We start from the raw sequence: 20832 nt of genomic DNA on the forward strand, positions 1-20832 counted from the left end.
ACTTTTGCTCTTACAACCTTAATGGAATTATCAATACTGTGGCCTTTGAGACTTACTGTCAAATGCTCTCTGTAATGAAGCAGTGTTCAAAGATGAAATAATCTTAAAGCTATTTAGGACAGAAACAGAACATGTTATTGAAATATTGTACTTCCTCATCTTCTCCCCGAAGATCTGCACCAGGAGGATGCAGAACCTGGTCTTTTTCCCCATTAGGCTATTTCTCTGAAATGACATCTTTCAGCTAGCTTGGCAACATATGAAATCTATTTTTAACTGCATAATATATATAATATATCACTTTATGCATAATACACATGATTTACAGTAAGTGGATATCACTTTATGCATATAATAGGACATTATTATATTAACATAAAAGTAATCATCTCTTGATAGTAGTAGTATATTGGGGGCTGCAGGTGTCACCCACACAGGGGCGATTTAACATGACTATGAAAGCAATGTAATTGCAATTTTTAAATGGTGATGGGGATCTGGCAAAAATGTGTCAGCAACCATAACAGCACACTGCATTTTGCGACAAGGCAGCTCTCCACGACCCCAACACCAGGCTCCTGCAGGACAGGGCTAGGACTCAGGATAGTGGGAGGGTCATCACACTTTTTTTGTTTCATTACAGAAAGTGTTTGAAACCCATGACCAAAATAGGCATACATTCTGTTTCTGTCATTGTGTTACTTATGATTTGAATTCTAGTGAAAATAAATTATTACCCTGGAGCTTATTTTTTGCTGGGGACCCCTGGAACCCCATCAATTAGCCCTGGGGGTCCCCCAACCCTGGCTACCCCAACCCCACTTTGAGAACAATTCCTCTAGGTGGCAGTGTAGTTGCCTTGCGTCCGCCACAGGCTGCAGCCTTTCTGGCACAGCACAGCTTCCGTACGCGCTGTGCTGTAGAACAAAGCAAAGTAGCTCCTGAACATTTCGCAAGATTAACGTTAATTTTGAAGAAATAAACGTACGATGTGAGGATTTTGTTTCGTATTTTAAACCACATAGGTAAGTGCACGTTTCTAGATATCTCGCCAGTCACACAGTGTCTCGAAGGTTCAGTAACTTTGATTGGAAGTTTGCCTTCGTGAGCTGACAAGCTAGCTTTAGAGCTAGCCAGGCTATCATTGACCGTACGCTAGGTTGGTTAACCATTCAATGAGGTTAACCCTAACCTTACACCCTAACCTTGGTTAGCACAGCTAAATCTTAGGTTGACGTTTGTTTGTTTGTTGTGCCTTGAATGTAACGTTGCTCCTGGGTAAATATTTCACATGTAACGTAACGCTAATCTTTGTCCTGTTGTTGGGGAAAAAAGTTTTTTTTATCCAGCCAGTCATGTCGGACGCCCTGAAGAAGCGAAAGGCGAAGGTGCTCCGCGAAGGAGGAACTCCAGAGATGAAACGAGGTCGTGGAGAATCCGACCAGCAGGTGGGAATTGGGAACCCGTTGGGGGAGATTACAGGCATGTGATGAAGGCCATGAGTGTCTGAAGGGGGGAGAGAGGGAGCAGAGAGACTGGCTGTCCTACAACACAAGATCCCAATAGCAAACCACCTCCATGTGATGGAGGAGGGAGGAGAATTTGACTTTTATTTGGAGTTCAGTAGTAACAAAACAAGTAGTAACAATATAACAAGAGTCATTGAATATGGGGTCAATGAAAAACTTAACTGACTGTGGTGTTTTATGTATTTCTAGGATGTACGTGTGTATAGTGAAGAGGTGGAGCTGGACGGGAGGGATCCTGAGCAGGACTACAATCAGTACAAACAGACATGTGAGAGTTTGGCCAAACTCATGGGGGAGATCCAGCAGCTCAAAGCCAATGGAGCCAAGGATGGGGTGAGATCATTGACTATATAAAGAGATACACTCTCAAATACACATCCAAATTAGTCATTATTAGAGCCTTCTATTAACTCCTGCGGTTATAAATACTGTGAACATAGACTAGTTGACTAAAGCAACATTTATACTCGGGCGTCAAAGCCCTCGTCGTGGGCACCATAGGGCAACGCTACGGCCGCCGGTGAGCCTGCGGTGTTGTTGACGCATAACAGGTTATGAAAGCTATGACCACATATTGTATATGCACTACATCCTCTCTTTGGGCTAACTTCTAGTCATTGTGATATTACACCATTACTCGTTTTGCTGGGGACTCCCCTGGGACCCCCTCGTTAAGCTGACGTTCATGTATGTACTGTATGTCTAGCAGCTGCCGCCGGCAATGTCCCAAGTCAAGGCCTACGTTGAAGCATGTTTTCTTGCTTACTGTAAGTGCCCATAAAGGTGAGGTGCTGTGCTGGGCTCGTAGGCATGTTGCCTTAGAAACAAATACATTGGCATTCTACACATTGTGAACACATTGTGAATTGCAAAATCTTTGACTGGAACAGTGAATATGTTTTCATGTTTCATGCTTTCATGATTATCTGATCAGAGTTGAGAGTGGGTGTTAATGGGATGCTTGACCTTGGTGTTGAGCCTCGTGTGGGTGTGGCCCTCACTGAACTATCAATGATGTGAGACATCCATAACCTAAGTGATCTAACACCCACTCTCACCCAGCCTCCTTTCAGCTAACACCTAAGCTAGGTTTTCGATGGTGGTATTGGTAAATATAATGCATCACAGCCTTCCCAGCAAGCGTGGACGGACCCGGACGAATCGAGAGAGCCCAATCGGGGCCAGCTCAAGTCATATCATGACGAGTCAGATCTGGCCCAGATTATCACTGTATAATCACTATCCAACTAATTTCACTCACCGGTCACCACTGAAATATCCATGAGGATAACTAAATGGTTGCAATCAATCACGTATTCCTCAGCCTGGGCTATTTATTTATCCAAAATCCGAGTGATCAGCACTTGCATTGCATGTGGACAATCTGCGCTGATTAACAAACTGTTTATTCGTGGAGGTGGGACTACAAGGAGATGAATTGCGGGGGAATCCTGCAATTGTCTTCAATGTGTTTCGGGGTTCTTCTTACACACATTGTAGACGGTTACACTGTGATGTCCGATCCACAAAGGCTTGACGCCAACGTTTTAAATATAAAACAAGTTTCTGCCATAATCCTACAGTATAGGCTATATTCGTGTCTCGTATATCCTGCATGTGCAGCAGCACTGGGTAAACAAACGTTATAGGCTGGTGGTGACAGTTGTCAATTTTGAGGGAACCCTCAATGATTCTTCGAGATTAAGGTTTGAATTAATTTAGCATTCGTTTTTATTAAAACTGTCCCAACTCCATGGATGTTATACCAGTATAAAAATAACAAGGGGGCCATGTTTTGAAACGGTAGGCTATATTACTCCAACGTACAGCAGATTATTTCAGCGAACAGATAGCGTAGTGGTAGAATAGCCGTAAATTGTAGATCCCGAGTTCAAATCCCACACAGGGCAGTATTATATTTTTTGAAAATGTAGCATAAATTGTTAATCTGGACATAATTATAGCTTTATGTATAAAGCTGCTGAATATACACTGTGTACATAGCAGAATAACTGAACATGGCCATTCATGGTAACAGTTAAATTTCGACGTCAGCTTGACGTTCCCGCGTAGACGTCTAAATCATCCCCAAACCAGCTGTGTTTTGGCCACGTCCTGGACGTCACTGAAAGACGTCATCACAACGTTATCATGACGTAATTTTGCTTGCTGGGTTCCCTCTGGTACGAACAAAGCTGATTGTCCTGTGTTCACTGCAATAATGGAGACTAACTAGTGGTGGTGTCTCTTCTCAGTGTGTTGAGGTGGAGCAGAGACGCATGCAGAGCTGCATCCACTTCATGAATCTGAAAAAACTCAATCGTTTGGCTCATATGCGACTGAAGAGAGGCAGAGACCACACACATGAGGTAACACACACACACATGCGTGCACATACACACACACACACACACACACACACACACACACACACACACACTATTCAGTTCTTCTTGGACGCAGTGCTGCCTCCACCCAATTTTGTGCCATTAATGAAAGGCATGTCAAGCACCAAGCACTTTGTTTCCATAACACTTAGCTGCAGTAGCTGCCACTCGCAGCAAAGAGTACTTAAATACGAATGTTAAACACAGGAACACAGCCAGTGTGTGCTCATACTGACTCTATGATCACAGTAACAGGAACACAGCCAGTGTGTGCTCATACTGACTCTATGATCACAGTAACAGGAACACAGCCAGTGTGTGCTCATACTGACTCTATGATCACAGTAACAGGAACACAGCCAGTGTGTGCTCATACTGACTCTATGATCACAGTAACAGGAACACAGCCAGTGTGTGCTCATACTGACTCTATGATCACAGTAACAGGAACACAGCCAGTGTGTGCTCATACTGACTCTATGATCACAGTAACAGGAACACAGCCAGTGTGTGCTCATACTGACTCTATCATCACAGTAACAGGAACACAGCCAGTGTGTGCTCATACTGACTCTATGATCACAGTAACAGGAACACAGCCAGTGTGTGCTCATACTGACTCTATCATCACAGTAACAGGAACACAGCCAGTGTGTGCTCATACTGACTATGATCACAGTAACAGGAACACAGCCAGTGTGTGCTCATACTGACTCTATGATCACAGTAACAGGAACACAGCCAGTGTGTGCTCATACTGACTATGATCACAGTAACAGGAACACAGCCAGTGTGTGCTCATACTGACTCTATCATCACAGTAACAGGCAGCTATGATCAACTTTTCTGCATGTGCTTAATCCATATCATTCTGCTTGTTGTTGTAACCTGTTAGCTGCCTATCCAGCGTTAAACACTGTCAAGCACTTCGTCCTTTTGACTGGTGTGCTTACAAAAAAGCGGTTGATAACATGTGATTTGTAAGGTGTTGAACTTTTCTCAGATTTAGAAACCGCTGCCTTCTCTTTAAAAATACGTTCTGTACAGTGCTCTTTCCCGGGCAGTGGTTTCCGCGTGCCTTGCCGACACACTCTGTTGATTTGAAAGCGGAAGAGATTAGATGCTAGCAGTTTGCAAAAAGTGGAATATTAGTGTGAACACAGCCTCTTACCTTTTTTGTCATTTCCCCTCAGGCAAAGCAGAAAGTGGATGTGCTGCACCTTCAGTTGCAGAACCTTCTGTATGAAGTTATGCATCTCCAGAAGGAGATCAGCAAGTGTCTGGAGTTCAAGTTAGTACCAAATTATCCTATTCAATTAAAGAACTGTTTACTTTGCTGAAATTGTACTATATGTAGAAGTAAAATTACTGGTGTGAATATCAGACTGCCTGATACCCGAAGTTAATTTTTATTGCTTTGAATCCCCCTGTTGATGCACTGTTGATATTATACCTGTGTGTTATAGACTGAGTGTTCTAAAAATATGATTCTGAAATTCAGGTAATTATTTGAGTACCGGTAGTCTACCTGACTAGCTAGACCACAACCTGGCAAACACACCAATAAACTAGCTGGATGGATGGCTTTCTGGCTAAACTATTATCATGAATCAATGTGAGCATTACATTTCACAGGGACTTACTTAATGTTACCTCCACGTGCTTGTGCAGGTTCGATGATGATGCAAATTTTGATTGGCCAGTCAAACAGTCTGACAATTTGAACTAGTACTGAAGTATCATATGTCAAAATCTACTTAAGAAAGAATAAATTGCTGCGGGGGAAATGCTCCAAAATACAGGAATGTAAAGAGTTCCTCAATTATAGCAATGATTGTAAATACAGTGTGTTACTTCCACCATTGATAGTTTATGTACAGATTTGTGGGTAGCTGTAATTAACATTCCTTTCCCTGGCCCAGGTCTAAGCATGAGGAGATCGACTTGGTGAGCGAGACAGAGTTTTACCAGGATGCCCCTCAGGATATTTCCAGGCCCCAGCTCACCAAAGAGGATCCCCACCAACTCACACTGGCACGACTAGACTGGGAGCTGGAACAGAGAAAGAGGTATGCAAACATGCACACAACATCGTGCATCTGTAACACAAGAACGTGTATGTTTTTTCCACGTTGCTGACCCTGTCTTGGCTAGGTCTCACTTGTAAAATAGGTTTCAACTTCAATGTGACTTCCTGGTTAAATAAAGGTGAAAAAAAAAGGTAAAAAAAAGTTTTCTCTGTATTGTGAATGGAGCAGCTCTTGAAAGTTTGTGCTCGGATGTAGGTTGGCAGAGAAATACAAGGAGTCTCAGTCTACCAAGGAGAAGATCCAGAAGAGCATCGAAGTGAAGAAGGAACACCTGAGCAGCCTACAGCCAGGACTCAATGCCATCATGCAGGTATGTTCCCCTCTGAAAACACTTTTCCACACTACACCACCAATGGACACTATGTATGGAACCTCTGATTGACGATGTTTCATTCTCCCCCACAACAGGCCTCTCTGCCAGTGCAGGAATTCCTGTCCATGCCTTTTGAACAGACTCAGAAACAGACGGAGATTGCCCGCCACCTGCCCCCCTCTCTCTATGTCTTGTTTGTTCAAGCCAATGCCTATAGCCAGGCCTGTGGTAGGTAGCTATTGTGTTGAGAATAACCTTTGTCTCCAGTCGTTTCCTTTGTGATTTTGAGAGAATACGGTGCAGAGAATACGGTTTAGGATTTATTTTTGTTTATATTTCAGACAAGAACCTCAATGTGTCCATCAGTGGTGATGTGGATGAGGCCAAAGCACTGTCCAAACCCCCAGAAGACTCCCAGGGTACAAACAGTACTACTATACATGCCTGCCTGTGTATACTGTATATACTGTAGCACATTCGCATGCAAGCACACAAACTGTCTGTGCACATGCAGAGCTTCCAACGCATGGCTCTCATTTGTTTTTCTGTGATATGTTGCTCAATGTTTTCAGATAGTATGTTTGTCACATACTATGTATGTACATACATGTAAGGAATGTAACATAAATGCATGCATTCTGTTTTGTCCAGATGATGAGAGCGATTCGGATGCAGAGGAGGAGCAGGAGAAAACGGTGAGTCGCAGGCCTGATCTCACTCCAGAACACCACAAGAAGCAACTTTGTCATTAGTCTGTCTCACTCACCCGCCCTCGCTTTGTTTCTCTCTCTCTCTCACTCACTCTCTCTCTCTCTCTCACACACACACACACACACACACACACACACACACACACACACAGGTCAGTGAGTTTAGCTCTCTTTTTACACATTGCGGTTTGGTGCATTGGGGAGTGGCAGCTATTGTTCGCTTCCTGCATCCGGACCAGTGCCAGCTGGGGGATTCGGGGAAAGATTGACCAAGAATGGCTAGGTGACTGTAACTTGAGCCCACCTCTGTCATGCACACACAGCATCAACCCCCTGCTGCCAGACTCCGTCTCACTGGTTGTCTCTCTCTCTGAAGTAAATTAAATAATTTAGGATTCAGGAATCATATTTTGGTGATGGTCCATAGTTGCAATCTTTGCCTGGCATTTTTCTTACAGTACTGCAACACTCATACAGGGTAGCTCAGCTGAAACACTCCTAGTTTCCTCCGGCCCTTCCTCTTGTCTGCCTCTTCCTCCTCTTTCTGTAATTGTAGAGGGCTGAAATGCTGAGTGTATCACGTTTCTCCTGTGAGCAGCTGAAATTAGATACAAGTTGTTTACTGATTGATCTGATAAGCCACAATGTAAAACATGCATTTTGCTTGACTTTTCTTTCTTTCTCATGTGTTTCTTGCCCTTTTCTGATCTGTTCTCCCATAGAAGAGAAGAAGGCCGACTACGGGTGGCCAGCTAGATGATAAACGACGGGAGATGCTGAAAAGACACCCTCTTTCTCTCTGCTTAGACCTCAAGTGTAAAGGTACACCTATAGCACAAACGCACATCCACATTGTTGATGAGTTCTAATGTCAAGAATTGGTCTGCACAAAATATGACCATGCTTTTGGTGTAGATAAACACCTCCCCTGTCTTGACTCTGTATGCTAAACATTGTTTACAGCCAATCCAAAAGTGACTGAGCTATATTCTCTGTAATGTGACCGTAGGTATACTTGTGTATCGTGGTAATTGTATACCTGCCAGATAGTACAGCCGAAAGTGTGACCCAGTCTGCTGTGATGTCGGAGTCACGACTCCGTTTGACCCTAGTCTGCCCCCTGCTGGTGACAGAGGAATAGTGACAGATAATAGGAGGATCTGCATTGCAGGCGTAACTCTATCTAAAAGGAGGGAGAGAGAGGTGAGAGAGAAGCCTGCAGCACTTTGGGTCTGCAGCACCTACAACATGCTGTAAGCATATTTTCATTGCCGATCTTTCTCTGTTTTGCTTCTCTCTCCCGTACCGCCCCTCTCCACGGTTGTCCCCTAATGCGTAGCCGGCTGTGGCACTCTTGTTTTCTTAGTTTACTGCGGTACAAGCAAAGTTTACTGCGGTACAAGCAAAGTTGACTGCGGTACAAGCAAAGTTGACTGCGGTACAAGCACACTCAGGGTGTGCGTGATTGACACTGTCACTGAGTTCACTGTGACTGCAGAGAGGGGAGAGGGGAGGACCAAGGATGACCCAGCATATGTATCCCCTGGGTGGTAGCATCTGTCACGACCACGCCCTGTAGTGCTCTGTGCAAGGCTCTCTAATGCGGCGCTGTCTGAAGTAACCACTGAGGGACGTTCAGTGGCAGGATAAATGAATAGAGGTTAGGAAATGTAATTACCTGGTAACAGATTAGTTTAATAATATGTGTAATCTGTCTTGTCTCCACAGATGGCAATGTCCTCCATCTCTACTTCCACTACCTGATGAATCTCAACATTATGACAGTCAAGACCAAGGTCTCCACCTCCACAGACCTCAACACAGCCGTCAGCGCTGGGTATGTGTGTGTGTTTGTGCGCACACGGGCGCCTGCCTTATTTGTTTCACACGATATTTGTTCCTGAAAAGAAAGGCTAATGATTGCCTTCTCTCACAGGGAGCTGCTGAACTCGGACACTCTGCTCAGCTGTCTCTATACGAACGACCAGGGTCGAGAAACGCCCAACCCTGCTAACCGCTACCAGTTTGATAAAGTCGGGTAAGGAGGGTAACCAAGCTAGTACGACATGGTGAACCACAAGCAGAGCCGTCAAACTATCGATCACAGAGAAGGTGCTAAAGTGGAAAAAAATATTGTGTCAATAACAGCATTTGTAAAACACTTTTCTTATTTACAAAGTGCTATAAAGAACAATAATAGCTAATCATCATTCATCTATAAGTGCTTAAGTCACTTGCTCATCAAGCTCAGTGGAGCAGAGGTAGCATTAATCTAATGTAGTAGCTGTAATAAAAGAAGTATTCAAATTAACAATAATCGCACTGTAGTCTTTAGATATCACACTGTAGGCTTTAAGGCCCAATTATACTCAACGTTAAAGACGGAGACGGACAGAGCCTTCTGTCCGTACTCTGCGTTCATTTCGTCCGTTTTCTGTCCATCATCTGAAAGCTTACGGATACGCATGAAACGGAGGAAAACCACACACACACTCATGCATTTGACTCTCTACTGCCCACTGGTGGATGTATTGCTTAACATGATACCAACGTGAAAGACGCATGGAAGTATTTGGGCAGTGACGATTACACCGTTTGGAACGGACACCCTTATTTACGGATGAAAATGGAGTATAATTGGGCCTTTAGAGTGCATTATAAAGCTGAATTAAACCAGTTGTCCTCCTTTAGGATTGTTACGTTTGCTGACTATGTGGGAGAACTGGGCCATCCCTACCTGTGGGTTCAGAGTCTTGGAGGACTGCATTTTCCCAGCGACGCTCCAGAGGTGTGTGTGTGTGGCCATCAAATGCCCTCCAGTATTGCACAGTCTGGCTGCGGTTATGACCTAAATGTTCGTGTGCGTTTGTGTTTTTCAGGGTGTGCGTGGGGGCAGCTCTCTGAGTGCCAGCCACATGGAGAGCACCATGAAGCTGCTGAGGGGACGAGTCCAGTCCCGCTTGGCTTTGCACAAACAGTTTGCCTCACTGGGTATGTGTCAACAAACACACACATTCAATAGCAGGCCTCTACATCTACCAACAGCAAAACAAATACACACCTAAATAGTGACACAAAGTGTTCCTCCTGCTGTCCTCAGAGCACAGCATCATCGCAGTCTCCAGCGAGTGTCAGCACCTCTTCCCTGCCAAGGTCATCTCCCGATTGGCTCGCTGGTCCACTATCACACACCAGGAGTACATGGTATGCACCCATACACACACACACACACACACACACACACACGCACGGCTGTGTGAAATCACCTGTAGTCAAACCACACATCCAAGAACACTCGATGCAGCGCAAATCTGCCTTTGATATAATGGCTCTTTCCCCCCCCCCCTTTTCCTCACCAGGATCTGCCATATACACAGCATGTGACTGATGCTGGTCTGGCCAAGGAGATGGACCTGTACTTCATAGGTGTGGTGGAGAGAGGCACAGGTACAGAACGGGGGCGATGGCCACACCACTAATGATAGGCTTGTCTCTTATTCTGACGATTTGATGTGAACAGTTTTCTCTTTTTCTGTCTGGTCTCAGCTCGTCTGCAGGCTGCGGTGGTGCTGAGTCCCCGTTACCCAGAAATCTCTCCCCTGTTCTCCTTCTCTCTCAGCTGGAAGGGAGAGCGCAGCGGACGCATCGATGACAACCTTCGAGTAAGACAATTTCACTAGACTGATCACTCGGTCACTGAGAGCAAATGCGATTGCTCAGGCTGATTGATATGTCTTTTACTTTATTTCAGGCCATGGAGAGTGAGGTGAACGTGTTCAAAAATGAGCTCCAGGGTCCCCGTCCGGGTCACCAGCTACTGACTAATCAAATTGCACGTCTGTGCGTCTGTCTGGATGTGTATTTGGAGACTGACGGACAAGACGACACTGTGGAGGGACCGCGAGAGTTCCCCCGCGAAAAGATGTGCTTGCGTACTGTCAGGTACAAACGCACAGGGATTATTCACACACGTTTGATCGTATGCACACAGCCCTTAACAGACTTACCTCTAACATGTCTCGCTTTGTCTTTTTCTTAGGGGTCCAAATCGTCTGAAGCCATTCAAGTACAACCATCCTCAGGGCTTCTTCAGTCATCGCTAAAACCTGGCCCTACTCTCCTCCCTACAGTAACTTACACACACTGTACCCCCGAGTAGCCGTCTCTTTTTAAATGACATCATTCTTTGTATCCGTTTGAAAATAAAAAGCATGTTATTTTCTTGAATGAACTTGTGTCTGGTCTTAAGGCTTTGTATTGTATGTTACGCTCGTGTTTCTCAACCTTTTTCTTATCAAGGACCCTCAGTGTAGTCCACATGGTACAGCTGTTAAAAATCTGCCAAAACACACATCTCACGGCGCCAAAATACATGTTGTGCTTCGGGTACTCACCACACGATGAAATGTTAATCCAAACTGCACATAATTGTCTTTTTAGAAGGAAAAGAGGTCGGCGGCCATGTTTGGAAAGTAGTGCCGGCTACCTCTTTTCCTTCCAAAAAGGCCAATTATGTGCATTTTGGATTAATATTTCATTGTGTGGTGACTACCTGAAGCACAACATGTATTTTGGTGCCGCGAGATGTGTGTTTTGGCAGATTTTTTACAGCTGTACCATTAGCCTCCATTCTATGGCTAATTACTAACTTCACGACTGTAGCTCACTGTAAACTGAGCGGACAGTGCCGGTAAGGCATGGTGTATCTTGGTTATGTGGGGAGGATGTGGAAAATGAGCTAAACTTCCAAAAAAGTGGTGTATCCCTTTAAGGCCATGGACCCCCATTTGATGAGATTTTGACTCTCGGACCCAAATCTGAGAAAATTATATGTTAGATTCCATGAATTCCAGAATTCCATGACTATCTGTAGATAACAGTGAAACTATATGATCAAAACAGCCATACTTCTGCATCCTCTAATTGTTAACTGTTTGTAAATTAAGTAATTGAGAGGTTTAACACTTCATCAGTTTGTAACCTGGCCCTCAAGGACCCCTGGTGGTCCCTGGACCCTAAGTTGAGAACCACTGCTCTAAACCTCATTTGATCATCCCTCTGCCTGCCTCTCCTTCCTCACCTCTCTGTCTGGGGCTCTATTTATAGACATCATCTGCACTCCATCTGATTATTATGCTATTGTGGTTCAGTGCTACAATGAGCTGAGTCATTTCCACAGAGACTCTATGTCCATGGAATATGATACACGCGTTCATGTCTACAGTTAACCCTTCACCTTGTAGTTACAATCGCCACAGAGGAGAAACTAGACAGGTTTTAATTTAGAATATGCTGCCATTGCCACAGAGAACTGAGACAATTGCTCTCCCTCTCCCATGTCTTGCACACTGAAGTCCAGCAACACAGACCTTGATGCGTCACAGATTTATGGGTGAGAAGTATGTAGTTGGAAGGAGGAGCCTGTAAAGCATGGAGACAAGGCCACTAGGAGTACAGTCAGCACCGTGCCAGGTGATTATTATTGTTTACATGGGAAAGTCTGCATGGTCTGTGATGAGGGTCTTTGTCCTGTTGTTAATATGCAGCCATCTGTCACATTCAGTGAGATTTGATTTGCCAGGATATGGTCACTCTGAAGTGGAAATATAATGTCAGCCAAACTCTATCCAGCTTTAGTAACTAGTGTGTGTGTGTGTACAAAATATAAAGATGTTACTCAATAACCTAAATTAAACTCTAATAAGCTAAATTAAACTGTTTGCTGCTTTTAAAAGATTGTGGATTGATGTGATGACTGGATTTTGTTACCAATTGCTGCAGTCATCAGTAAATCCTTTTTCAAATCTAACCATCTATTCTGCACAAGATTGTTAGATCTATGAATAGCCCAAATGAGTCATAATCATGACTGAAATTGACATGGATTTCTATTTTCTCACTTTTGTATAGAGCTAAAAAAAAAACATTTTTAGCAGCAGCAATAATACTCAACCTTGCAGAAAAGTTAATTTTAATCATCTTAATGCCTCATTTTGTTGTGTAAATGGTTGATGTATTATTACAATACATCGATACAGGAGGGGGCAGAGAGATTTTAAGGGAATGAGGAAGGATGTATTGTGTGAACTCCTAGTTTAGTTTAGCTGGGAAAGAAGGGACTCAATTCTGTTCTGAGCTCAATAAGCAGCACTATTGCTCCTGGCCTGCTCCTGATTTATACATGAACCTGAATGAATCTCTGGGAGTCAGTAAGGGTGTGTGGTGGCAAATCTGGGAGGGTACAGCTCCCCCTCTTAGCCGCAATGCAGTGCAGGGCACTCGCACAGCATCTCAACAGGAAGTCTACACCTCTCATGAACCTCATATGGATACTGTATACATCTGATGCATACATCTTCACTTTGTTTGGCAATGAAAAGTGATTAAGAAAACCCCACAGAGCCTGTTTTATTTGATTTTTAATTCTCTATCAGTTTCATATTGCATATTCTCAGCAGTTTATACATAGCACAGTCATCATTGTCCTAGCGTTACAGACCAGAGAGGTGAAACACTGCAGTTCACCAATCAGGAAAATCTGCATTAAGGTGCACAACGAGCAAATTCAAGTCTTCCTTACCTAGGTATCTGTAAATATAATATACACATTTATATCTCCTTAAATATACATTTGTAATATCTGTCACAAACTAGCTTGATATTTTTTTTGACATCTCTACCCTTGAAGGCTTGTGTAGGTACAGGCCCCTGCGGTCCCCTTCAGTGGGATTCTGTTTAAATGCACTTGTTATTACCGGTATTATTAAGGGCAGTTGTCACATTCAGGTAAGTGTTTAGATTTAGGTTTCACATTCAGATTTAGAGCATTCTGCATTCAGTACAGTCATACATCAGAAGCATCAGGGGTGTGTAATGGCCATACTTGGGGGCGGGGAGTTATTTGCTAGAGAATCACTATTGCTTACATACTGTCACCTGGACACTTGCTGCTGTAGTGCCCGGCCAAACAGCCTTCCCCTCTAGCCCCTCTGTCCCACCCTCAAATCCCACCCTCCCCTCCCTCTCCTTCCCATAGTTCTTTGGCGTCTCGGTCTTCTCTCGAGCCGCAGAACCCGGCTTATTCGTCTCACTTCTTGGCCTTGTCTTCCTTGCTCTCCTTAGCCTCGGTGCCGGACGATTTCTCCGCTTTCTCGGTCTTCCCTCCATCCTTCACTTCCTTACTCTCGGCGGCTGATTCTTTCTTGTCCTCCTTTTTCTCCTCGGGTTTCTTTTCATCTTTCTTGCTCTCTGTCTTCTCGGGCTCTGCTTTCGGGGCAGCCTTCTCCGGTTTAGCAGGGGCCGGCTTCTCCTCCTTGGCAGGGGGTGGGGGGCTCTCCTTGGCGGGCTCGGACTTGGCGGCGGGCTTGTCCTCTGTGGGCTTGCTGGGTGCGGCAGGTTTGGAGGCGTCCTCCTTCGGGGCTTCCTCTGTTTTGCTCTCTTTCTTTGTGTCAGGCTTGTCGACCTTCTCCGCTTTGGTCTCAGGCTCCTTCTCTTTGGGCTCCTGCTTCTTCTCCTCCTTCACGGGTGCAGGCTGCTCCTTCTCCTTGTCCTCCTTGGTGGGCTGAGCAGGCTCCTCTTTCTTCTCCTCTTTAGGGGCATCTTTGGCAGCAGGGGGCTTGGCTTTCTCCTTCACGGGGGACTTTGGTTCGGGGGACTTGGGAGCTGGAGATTTAGATGCTGGAGATTTGCTGGGTGGGGATTTTGATGCAGGTGATTTGGCTGCGGGGGACTTTGGCTCTGGAGACTTGGGAGCGGGCGACTTTGACTTCTCTTCTGCGGGGGATTTGATGGCGGGGGATTTGGCGGGGGATTTTGGCATTGGGGATTTGGCTGCTGGCGATTTGGATTCAGGGGATTTTTGTGGAGACTTTGATTCGGGCGATTTGACAGTAGGGGTTTTGGGCGGAGACTTTGATGGAGGAGATGCAGCTTTTCCCGGAGACTTGGACTTCTCTTCTTCCTCAGCTGCCTCCTCTTCCTCTCCCTTTTCGTCCTCACCCTTCTCTTCCTCTCCTTCTTCCTCCTTATCGTCTCCTTCTTCCTTGCCCTCTTCTTCTTTGGTTTCCTCGCCCTCCACTTCTTCCTCTCCTGCTGCTTCTTCTTCTGCTTCTTTCTCCCCCTCCTCTTCCTCCTCATCTGCCTCCTCTGTCACCTCAGTGACCTGGGTCTCGTCTGTCTGCTCCTCCACGATGACGGTGTCTGAGATCTCCTCTCCCTTCAGCTTCAAGTGGGGAGACATTCTGGCATCCAGGTAGGAGTACAGACTTCCTCCTGACACAAAGCGATTCTCCTCGCCCTCCAGTAGCTTCCTGTTTGGAGACAAAAACACACCCAATTACTTTTGAACAACTAAGAACCTAAAGTACACAATGATATCTCTTGTTTCAAACCGTGACACAGAAGGTCGTCGGTTCCAACCCCGGGACCGGCAGGATAAATCTGGGTTGGGAAAGTAACAGGCAGCGCTTGCCCCTCCCTCATTAACACCACTGAGGTGCCCTTGAGCAAGGCCCAGTAGACAGCAGATCAGACTGTGGTTGTACTGGTCAGCTTCCAGGTATGAATGTGTGTCTGAGTGTGAGCAGGGCCCACTTGAAAAACAGATGGAAATATCTATATCTATATCATTAATTTACAAAGCCATTCTTGGCAATGTTCCTAGCTACTTGTCATCTCTTTTAAGCATGAAATGTAGCAATTACAACCTCCATTCTCAGGACACGAGATGTTATTCAATGTATGTGTTTATGTGTTTTATGTTGAAACATTGCGTTGTTGCTGTTCTTGGCCAGGTCTGCCTTGTAAAAGAGATCTTTGATCTCAATGGGACAAACCTGGTTAAATGAAGGCTGAATAAAATAAATAGATACATAAATAAAATCAATGTGATTAGCTTGGATAAATAAAGGTAACAAAAGAAGAGAGAGACTAACCTGTAAGCAGCAATCTCAATATCTAGAGCCATCTTGACATTCAGCAGCTCCTGGTACTCTCTCAGTTGGCTGGCCATTTCCCATTTGGTGCTTTTCAGCTCATTGTCCAACTGGTGGATGGTCTCCTGTCAAATGAAAACACGCACATACAAGACAATATGTCAGGTTGATGGAATGAGACTATGTGTGCAATTAGCATGTCTTTTCCTCCCTATAACAGGTGCGAGGCGGGTGTCTGTGCTGATGCTGATGCCATGCCTGCAGTGAGTTGAGGTCTCCATGGTGTCTGTCCTCGCTCTCCATGCGTTGCCTCTCCAGGGACTCCTTGGTTCCTCGGAGAGTCTCCAGCTCGATGGTGCGACTCTGGAGCTGGCGGCGGTACTCGCCGATCTCTGACTGGCTCCCGCGGATCGCATCCTGGTTGGACCTCGCTGCCTCCGTCAGATGGTCCATACGCACTACGGGGATTGCAGACGCACACAAACGCTCGTAAGATTTAGAATTCACCTTGAAGGAGGCAACAGGGATTAGTGTCATTAGTCATTTTGCTTTGCCATGTCACTGACTGCACCTAGTGCCAAAACACAGCACGAGTATGACGTGTATGCATATGGGAATATAGTGAAATTCATCATTGTTATTTAGTCCACAGGCATGCATAGGCTAACAGACTTTTTGTCCAAAGACATCTGGCCTGGTCTCTGTCCAGAAGCCCACAGAGAGCAGTCTGGGGTAACCTTGACAGCGTCCATCTGCCAGTCAGTGGTCTGACTCTGACTCAGCTCCATCCCTCCTCCATGCATGACTGAGCCACAATGCTGCAGTCAGCTGGACAGCACAAAGGCAAGGTCAATCTGTGCACACCTTTTTACTGATGGATATCAACTCAGCATGTAAACATACTGCAAAGGTCAGGCTCTAGAGCACAACGTCTAGTGAGATATAGCTCTTCACATGAAAACCTCCTCGGCCTTCAAAGGTCTCATTTGAATATTTGCTGGTCTGGTACCACACAGATCTGCAGAGTGTATGCAATCCAGTCTTGCAGTCTGAAGCACCCTTATTATGCAGCTTGCACTGAGGAAGAGGTTTCTTTTTGGAAGACCTTTGTATTTTTGTAAAGATACTATCCGAGTTACTTAATTGCTTTGCTTCAGTCAGGTTCCCCGCCCACACATCTATATGCATACTTCCATGTCCTTGGGAAACTCCCATCACGACAAAGGCAAGCCGATCAATCTGTTTATTGTCTCTCTGAACAGAGAACAGTGACCTTGAAAAAGACTGTTTCCTATTGAGGAAAGATGAAGCAAAACAACAGAGGCAAACAGTAACAAGAGCACACCCACTGTTACCTACAATGAGAGTGCAAATGAATCTCTCTGTGTGCCATCTCACCCCTGCAGTGCTTGTCATGAAGAAATAAATGCAATGATGATGCATCCAGATATAGAAAAGCGCTGCAGCTATAACTGAAGGACTTATGTTTTTGTTTTGTTTTTACGTTTTTGAGGTCGTCACTGACTTTGCCTTGACTGAATTTGTCACTAGTGATGCGATCTTAGTTTGTTTCTTGGAGTTTATAGATGGAAGGTTTAAGGCTATAGTCGAACCAGCATACTCTGTTAATCTGCAGAGATTAATTCAGCAGCCTGTAGCGGCTCTGGTCCCCGTATGATGCCCGTGGCGGCCCTATGCCATGTGGAAGTGTCCTTGAGCACTGACACGTATCTGCTGACTGACTGGTCACGTCAACGCCTTAAATGTAACTTAAATTAATTGTAAACGTAAAGCAGGGGCATAAACGTAAAGCAGAGGGGTCAACGTAAAGCAGAGGTATAAGGGAAACTCGAATGAAGTTCAGCACCATGGATAGAGCTCCTGTCAATGCGCAAAGTTGAAGCGCATTGACAGGAGCTCTGACCATGGTGCTGAACTTCATTCGAAGGTGATTGGGAGACAGTAATACTTTTTCTCTCTCCTCACTTACCTTTGAACCATTCCTCGGCGTGAGTTGAGTTCTTGGACGCGTGCGTGTCGAGCTGCGAGCGGATCTCCCGCAGCGCGCCGGTGACGTCAGCCTTGATGGAGTCCCGCATATCGAAGCTCACCTGCGCGCCCTGGATCTGGGCGAGCAGCTCCGCCACCTCCTCCTCGTGGTTCTTCTTGAGGAAAACGGCCTCCTCCTCGAGCGCGCGGAGCTTCTTGTCCAGCTCCATGCGCGTGAGCCCGCACTCGTCCACGTACTTGTTCATGGCGCGCGCTGCGGCTTCTAGCTCCTCGCGATTGCGCGCCTCGTCCTCCATCCTCGCCCTCAGGTGCTGGATGTCCTCATCCAGGTGCTCGTGCTCCAGGGCGGCGCGCGTCTTCTCGCCGGTCAGCTGCTGCAGAAGACCCCGCAGGTCGCCCAGTTCGCGCTCGTAGTGCTCCCCGACCGAGGCGCGGCCGGCCTGGCTCTGCCGCAGCGCCGCAGCCTCCGCCTCCAGGTTCCTGTTGTGCATCTCCAGGTTGCGCACCTTCTCGATGTAGCCGGCGAAACGGTCGTTCAGCGCCTGGAGGATCTCCTTCTCGTTCCTTCGGGCCATGTCTCCATTGTAGCAGCTCTCCAGGCTGTCCACGGAGGACGCGCAGGGCTGGCTGTAGGTGGTGCGGCGGCGCTGCGAGTGGAAGCCGCTGGAGGACACCGAGGACGTCCGAGCCTTGCGGTAGTGCGCGCTCGGGCCGTAGAAGTGGGGGTCCAGCGTGAAACTCATGTCTGCTGGGCCGGAGTGGTACTGACTGCAGCAAGACGGGGAGCGCTGGCTTTATATAGGAGGGAGGGAAAAGTCACTAGTCAGCACCAGGACACACACACTCTATTTAAAGAGATATCATTTGTTCAGACAACTACTGCCTGCGTCGGAATATATCCACCTCATCAGTGCAGCCTAAAGTATGTAGCCTACCTATTGATGAAGCTTAATAGCCTACAGTATTTAGACTATTATAAGGCAGGAGGGCAAAGAGTTGAAGGCAACATTCAAGAGGTTTAGTATAATGAGAAAACCTGTTGCTTGTTTTCAGAGCATCACTGGCATTTCATTTTCAGTTTTGTGAAAGCTGCCATTGTGTTGGCTGTAGCAAAAGACCCTAGAAAAATATAGAATAGGACACTGGTCCTCAATGTGGGGTCCGGGGACCACCAGGGGTCCCTCAGAGGTTCTGTGTCCCAAGAAAACTGATTAATTGTTAAACTTAGCCATTATTTCATTTATAACACAATAGAGAATGTAGAATGACTCTTTTGATCATATTTCTCTTTTATCTGTCTTCTACAGTACAGGTAGTCATGGAATCCTGGACAAAATCATATCTAACAATAAATATTCTCAGATTTGGGTTTGAGAGATAAAATCAAATGGGGGCCGTGACTTTGATATGGACTAAAATGATGGTCCTTGATATGAAAAAGGTTGAGGATCCCTGGAATAGGACAATTTTGACAAAACATGAGGGGTTTCACTTGCAAATGTCCACTATCGGGGCTCTTTAATTGCTCTGCTATGATAATTCATCCATCCCTCAAGTTGTTTTTTAATATTGGAAGCTATTTTCAGATGTGGGGTATTTTCTGCCTGGCTCTGGTGCTGTATAGCTTACCGTGTGTGAAGTGAGGTGTGTGGGTGTGCTCTGTTCTGCTGATGCGCTCTGTAGCTACTGCTGCAGTGTGAGTTTGCAGATCCACGCCAAACCCTTTGGGACCCACACCTATATAGCCCATTGACAGAATCTTTCTCTCTCTCTCTCTCTCTCTCTCTCTCTCTCTCTCTCACACACACACACATACACACACCTCATACACATTTAAAAATTTTCTTTCTAACCATGTTCTAGTTTGGACATTACTTCTCATCTCTGGTGGTTTCTGCATTGTTTGCTAGCTGAGGAGCATGTATTCAGCTCCAGATGTGCAGTGCGGCTGCACCGTGCGCACATGTAACACAGAGCTCCAGATGTGCAGTGCGGCTGCACCGTGAGCACATGTAACACACAGCTCCAGATGTGCAGTGCGGCTGCACCGCGAGCGTGACATGTAACACACAGCTCCAGATGTGCAGTGCGGCTGCACCGTGAGCACATGTAACACACAGCTCCAGATGTGCAGTGCGGCTGCACCGTGAGCACATGTAACACACAGCTCCAGATGTGCAGTGCGGCTGCACCGTGAGCACATGTAACACACACCACTGCCTGGCAGGTCAAACATAGCAGCCAGAGGCTACAAGGTATACAGTGAGCTAAGATGATGCAGCATTGACACATCGCCACAAACTGAGTTGTCACCGCTGGGATGTCTGCTGTGAGGAGGCCAATTCTGAATAGCACCTACAGCACCTATTGATTACACACACACACACACACACACACACGCACGCACGCACGCGCACGCACGCACACACACACACACACACACACACACACACACACACACACACACACACACACACAGGGTGAGTGAGTTTATTCTGTAAATCTTAAAGGAACAGTGAGAATCCTATATTCTTCATGCTGCCTTTCCTTTGAGATCTCCAGAATGGATGGATCAGCACACATTTCTCTGCATCAGCTGTTAACATGTGTGCTCAGCTCAGTGATACCCAGGAGACTGGCAACTAATCCCTCAGCCTGTCCTCCTAGTCATGTCTCTTTGTGCAGTCTTTCACTCCTGCTCTCATTCAAAGCCCAAACAGAGTTATGCTTCCCAGGTAAGAAATGTGCCCAAATGCATTGGATTGTGTTTACGCTGACAGCTGCAGTACCTTTACATCACACCTGGGGGTCACAGGGGGAGGAGCATCATCAGGACAGAAATAGCATGCCTTGCCCCCTT

At 45.9% G+C, this 20832-nt stretch overlaps 2 protein-coding genes across 2 annotated transcripts; one reads left to right on the forward strand and one right to left on the reverse strand.

The window, feature by feature from the left end:
• The first annotated feature begins 898 nt into the window (after positions 1-898).
• Positions 899-11254, forward strand: thoc5 (THO complex 5). Its single transcript, XM_083644381.1, has 20 exons — positions 899-1025; positions 1336-1448; positions 1719-1862; positions 3785-3898; positions 5110-5207; positions 5839-5985; positions 6202-6316; positions 6415-6547; positions 6661-6738; positions 6971-7014; positions 7752-7851; positions 8758-8866; positions 8966-9067; positions 9721-9817; positions 9909-10020; positions 10130-10233; positions 10389-10476; positions 10576-10691; positions 10781-10971; positions 11069-11254. Exons 2-20 carry the CDS (start codon positions 1356-1358, stop codon positions 11130-11132), a joined length of 2049 nt encoding a protein of 682 aa, XP_083500507.1. The 5' UTR covers positions 899-1025; positions 1336-1355; the 3' UTR covers positions 11133-11254.
• Positions 11255-14116: 2862 nt separating this feature from the next.
• On the reverse strand, positions 14117-18715 carry LOC310783295 (neurofilament heavy polypeptide-like; the record flags this gene model as incomplete). Its single annotated transcript, XM_083644121.1, has 4 exons — positions 14117-15338; positions 15963-16087; positions 16221-16420; positions 17953-18715. The coding sequence occupies 4 exons, from the start codon at positions 18713-18715 to the stop codon at positions 14117-14119; spliced, it is 2310 nt and encodes a 769-aa protein (XP_083500247.1).
• Between the last annotated feature and the right edge of the window lie 2117 nt (positions 18716-20832).

The sequence above is a fragment of the Poromitra crassiceps genome, assembly GCF_964638095.1.
Source record: "Poromitra crassiceps genome assembly, chromosome: 10".
Lineage (NCBI taxonomy): Eukaryota > Metazoa > Chordata > Actinopteri > Beryciformes > Melamphaidae > Poromitra > Poromitra crassiceps.

What these genes read in the sequence shown, in the direction of transcription:
- thoc5 (XM_083644381.1), top strand. Translation starts at nt 1,356, where the DNA reads ATGTCGGACGCCCTGAAGAAGCGAAAGGCGAAGGTGCTCCGCGAAGGA. An exon ending in GACTCAATGCCATCATGCAG is followed by an intron (nt 6,317 to 6,414) that starts GTATGTTCCCCT and finishes CCCCCACAACAG; the next exon opens with GCCTCTCTGCCAGTGCAGGA. An exon ending in TGTGGTGGAGAGAGGCACAG is followed by an intron (nt 10,477 to 10,575) that starts GTACAGAACGGG and finishes GTCTGGTCTCAG; the next exon opens with CTCGTCTGCAGGCTGCGGTG.